This window comes from Ursus maritimus, unplaced genomic scaffold, assembly GCF_017311325.1.
Source record: "Ursus maritimus isolate PB19 unplaced genomic scaffold, ASM1731132v1 scaffold_20, whole genome shotgun sequence".
Lineage (NCBI taxonomy): Eukaryota > Metazoa > Chordata > Mammalia > Carnivora > Ursidae > Ursus > Ursus maritimus.
Window position 1 is genome coordinate 6,016,954 of NW_024424453.1, and position 6,000 is coordinate 6,022,953.

General features: G+C 49.3%; 1 protein-coding gene across 2 annotated transcripts in view; it reads right to left on the minus strand.

Annotated features, from left to right (window-relative positions):
- SCHIP1 (schwannomin interacting protein 1) overlaps positions 1-5,994 on the minus strand; it is a 118,412-nt gene extending 112,418 nt beyond the window's left edge. The window contains exons 1-2 of one of the 2 annotated variants that reach the window (XM_040636629.1): positions 5,982-5,994; positions 5,076-5,768 (exon numbers count right to left, since the gene is read on the minus strand). In XM_040636629.1, coding sequence (XP_040492563.1) covers positions 5,076-5,750 — 675 coding nt within the window. In that variant the 5' untranslated portion in view covers positions 5,751-5,768; positions 5,982-5,994. Of the gene's footprint in view, positions 1-5,075; positions 5,838-5,981 lie in introns of those variants that run through there. The other variant, XM_040636628.1, reaches the window with a different exon arrangement.
- Positions 5,995-6,000: the final 6 nt, after the last annotated feature.

The following is a 6,000-nucleotide window of genomic DNA, read 5'->3' on the forward strand; positions in this document are numbered from 1 at the left end:
GAATAATCATGGTGACAGAAGCATAAAAGGGTGCAGGTTCTTTGGAAAACAGGCAACCCCTAGAGCTGCCTACCATATGACTGAATCCTTCTACTCCTAGGTATTTACCCAAGAGAAAGGAAAGAATATGTTCCTACAAATGAATGTTCACAGCACCCTCATTAGTAATAGACAGAAACTAGAAACAACTCGAATGTCCATCAACAGGGAAATAGGGTATGTCCATAAAACGAAACACTACATAGCAACAGAAAGTAGTGAGCTATTGCTCTACCCAATAACATGGACGAATCACAAAATAATTACATGCTGAGTGAAAGAAGCCAGACAAAAACTGAGCACATATTATACATTCGACTTACGTTCATTTTAGGAAAAACAAGCTAACCTACAGTGATAGAAATAAGACCAGTGGTTGCCAAGGGACAGGATGGGGAGATTGCAAAGGGGTGTGTGGATACTTTTTGGGGCGCAAGATATGTTCATGATCTTAATTTTGGTGACGGTTTCACAAGCGTACACGTGTGTCAAAACCGATCAGATTGCACACTGCAAAGGTGTGCAGTGGATTGTCAACTCTACCTCAACAGTTAATTTTTTTTGTTAAAGAATCAAAAGTGGGAAAAGAGGGAGAAAGAAGAGGGTGAGTTTCCATAGACGTAATAGGCTCAACTTGGAGGACCACAGACCCTGAGGAGAGAAAACCTCACAGAAAGATGATTGAGAGAAAGAGATGAAATAATTGTCCATTTAGGAAGAGGGGTACCTTGAGGTAATGGGTGCCCCCACCCTACTTGGCCATGTGGAGGGGAGCCCTTAAGTAGGGAGAAGAGTGATCTGGAGACAAAGTTAGATCCAGGAGAAGCACATGAAAAGAAAGCGGACTGTTTGGGTCTGCGCTGAGAAGAGGGAAACTGGGTTTCCCTAGGATTGCCCAAGCTAGTTTACCAGTCATAGTGGGCAGGGAAATGAGAATTTAGGGTGAATACAAATATCAGGAAGCAGGTCTCTGTTAAACTTGCCACAGCTGGTTCTAGATCTGACATCAAAAGCACCAATCCCCAGTATCTTTCTTTACTCCGTAACTGTGTGTGGCCCTTGATGTGTGATGAAGGCCCAGGGCAGGACTGTGAGAAACAGGTGGATACCAGAGGAACAGGGGCTGGCCAGCCGGGAGGGGGTGCTTCTGGGAACAGTTCTGGTTGCTGGGTTGAAGGGCTCCCCCTCCTCATGTGTATGTGTTGGGCATTTGTGCCAAGCAGGAGGGAGCTACTGGGATAAGGCAGTGAAAAAAAGAAATCTTGCTGCCCTCAAGGCTCCATCAAGGAGGAGGTTGGGCCACCTGAGGCCAGGCAAGTTTGTCAAGCAGGACAGCAGGATGGAAGGTCACCAAAGTGTTCCTTCAGGACATCCTCTGGCACCTCAGAGCCCTGACTCCAAAGACAGTTCCTGGCATCATTCAAGCCCATCCTCTTCGGCTGACACTAAGGGAGAGATTAGCTGCTTAAATATTTTCACAAAAACAAAAGGTCAGCCCTAAGATTTAAATCCCACCTAAATGTCGTATGTTTTTAAATTTGCCTCTAAATTTTCCCTAGGTTAGGAATGGCTGATGGTCAACACAATTTTGAGATCTCATCCTTCCTTTTGAGGTCTTGCTGCAGCCATCATTCCATCAAAACAAACCGAAACTAAACCATGCCTGTGAGAAGAGACACAGAAATAATGAGATTTTGATTATTTCTTAATTTACTTAAGTCCTTAATATTTACCAGGAAAGCATAAGAGGGGACTTGTCATTAGGAAACCTAGGGAGGTGGGAGCCTCTTTCCTTCTCTTTTACTTCAAATTGTTTTTAGTCTTAAAATAAGAAAAAAAAAAAACTTAGTCTTGTGTAAGAAGAAAGCTTTCTCTTGGTTACTTCGTGGGCCCTTAAGCAAATCACTTAACTTCAATGGGCCTCAATTTTCTCAGCTGTTAGATGAGGGGGTTGGCTTAACTCTGGGGCATGTGGGCCTAATAAACCATTCATTCATTCATTGAGAACCTACTGAACCATTCATTCATTGAGAACCTACTGAACCAGGCACGATCACAGGCACTAGGCTACAGCAATTAAAAGAGAAGCAAGAGCTCTATACTACAACTTGATTCTAGGGAGACCAAACTGAAGGGGAACCAAACAAGATAATGTCAGGTAGTGATAAGCACTAAGAAAATACACCGGAATGCCTTACTTTACCTGGGAGAAGGTGGTCAGGGCTGTGAGAGCTGAGTAGCCTGGAGGGATGGGAAGGAACTGGCTACTTGATTCCCAATAGAGGCAACCCTACTGGGGGTTTTCTGCCAGGTGGGAAAAGCTTATTTGGTTCTTTTCATAGGTAAAGGAAACTATACCCCTCTTTTTCATTTTATATCTTTCCTCCCAGTAATCTGTATTAATTCCATTTATATACACTTTTTATTTTCATTTTTACTTTTTTAAAGATTATTTATTTATTTGACAGAGAGAGTGAGAGAGAGAGGGAGGACAAACACAGGGAGCAGCAGAGGGAGAGGGAGAAGCAGGCTCCCCCCCTCAGCAGGGAGCAGGATGTGGGGCTGGATCCCAGGATCCTGGGAACTACCTGAGCCAAGGCAGACTCTTAACTGACTCTTAACCAACTGAGCCACCCGGGTGCCCCATATACACAACTTTTTAAAGAGGAGCCAAATTATTTGATTTGAACAACTTCTTCTAGATAGGCTTTCTTTTCTATAGGACTCCTTTATTATCGTCAAGTTCTGTCCTCATAGTTATAAATTCTCCCACTTATTCCAGGCAGGAGTAAACAGGATTTAAGTCAGTGTAATTTTTCAAATTTTATGATAACCCACAATGAGAAATGTTTTACATCATGACCCAGTGTATAAAACCAAAAGTTTTTAAAACCAAGCTTATTGTAACTACCTGCAATGGATAGCAGTATATTCTATTTTATTTCATTTCTTTTTTAAATGCTAGATGATTTCATCGATAACTTACAGTACGAAAAACACTATTCTAAACCGACACTGGCTAGTAATTTTGTTATTAACAAGCCAAAAAATGGTAAAATTGATTAAACAACCTCAAAGGCTCTCCCCTCTCCCTTTTCTCTGTATACACACTTGCTTTAAAGAAATGGGTTCCAAATTTCTCTGTGTAACTTGTGGAGGAAATGCCCAAGGGGACATTTTCAGGGGGACTGGGGTGGAGGGAGGGCAGCCCAAATATGCAAATTGCTCAACAGGTGAGGAGACACCTTTGGTTTCCAAGATTGCCCACGAAGGAAAGATTCATGATGTCTTCACAATAACAATGAGGCTGTGGGTGTATGTGTGTTGGGGGAAGGGACACGGTTAAGTAATTCATTAAATTTTAAGTTCCTAGAGGGGAGTCAGTCTGCACCCTTACCTTTCCTCACCATAATTCAAGTCTCACATGGACAGACACATAACCGCAGCTCGGAGAATCAGACCTTGCATTTAGCACATAACACACAGGTGCTCAGTCACATTTTTTAAAAATAACTTTTAATAACGGAGCTCACTGTCATCATCAAATCCTAACTTCGCGTGTACACCAATTATTATATTCTCCTGGCATGTAAAAATGTCATGCAATAGTAAATGAAATGTGTTTATCTTCAAGTCATTGTTTAAGTCCAAGGAGCTTAATCACGTATTTTTCTCAAGCACTAAGTGGGAAAGGGATGTTTTCCATTGCAAGGTATTAGAGAGACGATTGGCTGGAATGGAAAGATTCCACGTCTGCTAGTGGCCATGGTAAACAGGTGGGATTAAAATGAGTGTGTTAATTTAATAGGTAGTTTCTCAAGGGACACTAACCAGTGGGCTCTGTCAGCCAAGAGCTCTGTCTGATAGAAACTGTGCCAATTTCTCTGCGAACCGCAGTTACTGTCCTCACCCCCCAAAGTCAGAAGTGCATGCACCCAATTTCCAGTAGCCCAGGGCGCTGGAGCCGAAAAATTATACCTGCAAGCCAGCCTTCTCCCACACTGCTGCACGGCTGCCACACACAGAAAGCAGCGCAGTGCAACTGTGTGCCCTTCGGCCCCATTTAGGGACATCATTAACGATTTCAAATTACAACTGTTGCTTTATCTCACAACAGTGATAAACAGCGGAGCTACATTCATGATGTTTTTCTTTTAAGTCATTTACTCGCTCCCCTCTCAGGGGCAAGAAAGATGTTGAGACAAGTGCGAACCTGCCAGAGCGTCTTATTATAGATGCAGCCCTGCTTCTCTCGCTCTCTGTTCCACTTCAGCACCCCTCCCTCTCGGGGTTTCCTGAACCGAAGCAGCAGCCTCCGGTAAGGAACTGCAAGGGGCTCCTTTTCAAAACAAGGAGGGATTCACCAGAGAGGCTGAGACGACAGAGGCAACAACCACTCCCTCATCCTAGCAGGTCGTCACCCCACTCCCCAGGTCAAGAACGGGTCGGCCTTCAGAAAGGAACAAAGTCTTAGAGGAGGGCCGTCACCCATTCAAATTCAGGAGCATCCGCTTAAACGCGAGATGTGACAAACCCTGCTGCCATACCGGAGGTGTGGGCAGGCGAATGTGAGCGTGTGCACGGGGACAGCCTATATATAGGCGAGACAGGAGTGGTAACGAAGGGAGACCCACCACGGTCGACAAAGCCACAACTATGACGACTTGAAATACCACCCGCAGGGCACTGGCTTCGGTGCCAAGATCTCCCCGGATTTATTTTCAGGCAAGTGACTCACAACCTCGTCTCCATAAGTAATTCCATTAAAATGAGTCGCCGGTTCCACTAACCCGACTTTCCGCTGCCCTCTGGCCGCCCCTCCCTCCTCTCCGCCCAGCGGGCAAACCCAGACAGCTCCCAGACTGAGCAACCGTACCCCAGGGGAGCAGAAGGCAGGCTCTTAGGCCCGGCCCCCACCCTCGGGGAAGGATGAATGGGGCCGGAGGCGGGTGGGAGCGCCAGGAGGGAGCGTGCAGGCGGTGCGCGGGGTGTGTACGCGTGTGTGCGCGCGTGGGCACGCACCCCGGCCAACTTACGGAGGTGGAGTTGGTCCTTGCTTGGCCCTGGTTCCGCACCTCCTGCTCCCGGAACTGCAGTCCAGCCAGATGCTTCTCCAGTGCCTCCCAGTCCATAGGGGGCACCGGGGGCTCCTCCGGGACGCACGTCCCGCCGTCGGTGGGCTGAAGGCAGAGGACCCCAGCTGCCGGGCCCCGGCCGCCGCGTCGGCCCCGCGTCGGCTGGGGCTTCTGGACCGCCCGGCGGGAGCCCCGTGAACCGCTGGGCCGGCCGGCCACCACCACCACGTTGCCATTGTGCCTGAGGTCCTGGGGGTCGTGCGGGTGGAGGTTGCCGTTGGGCACGGGAGGCGGCATGACAGTGGTGGCGCCCTTGCCCCCGCCGCCGCGGGTCCTGGCGCTCACGTCCCCCGGCTCCCGGGCCGGACAGCGGTCATCCCGGTACCCCCGTTCGTCGCGCTCGTCTTCCTCTTCCTCCTCCTCCCCGTCCTCCTCCGGCGCCCACTCATCAATCACCTTCTTCTGGTAGACCGGGAAGGGCTCCTCATAGTCCTCCAGGGCAGACACCAAGTCCAGACTGCCCCCCGGCGACGACGAGGATTTGCACTCGGAGCAAGGGGTCACTTTGGTGGAGTTGGACTGCGAACTGGCGCGGCTGCTGCTGCTGCTGCTGCCGGCGTCACTGCCTAGATCCATCCCATCCTCTCGGTAATCCTGGGGGAGGAGGAGGGGAGGAGGCAGAGAGTGAGCTGCCGGGCCGAGCATGCTCCGGCCCCCGGCCGCCCGCCGCCAGCACCCCGGCCCAGTGCCCCGCGCCCGCCTAGCCGGAGATGCGCCCCCCAAGGAGGCCTGGGAACCGGAGCCGGCACCAGCCTGAGGCTTCCCTTAGCCCACCCCCCCCCACCATACTTCCTCTCAGTAACTAACCCTCAAATTAGCAAAGGGG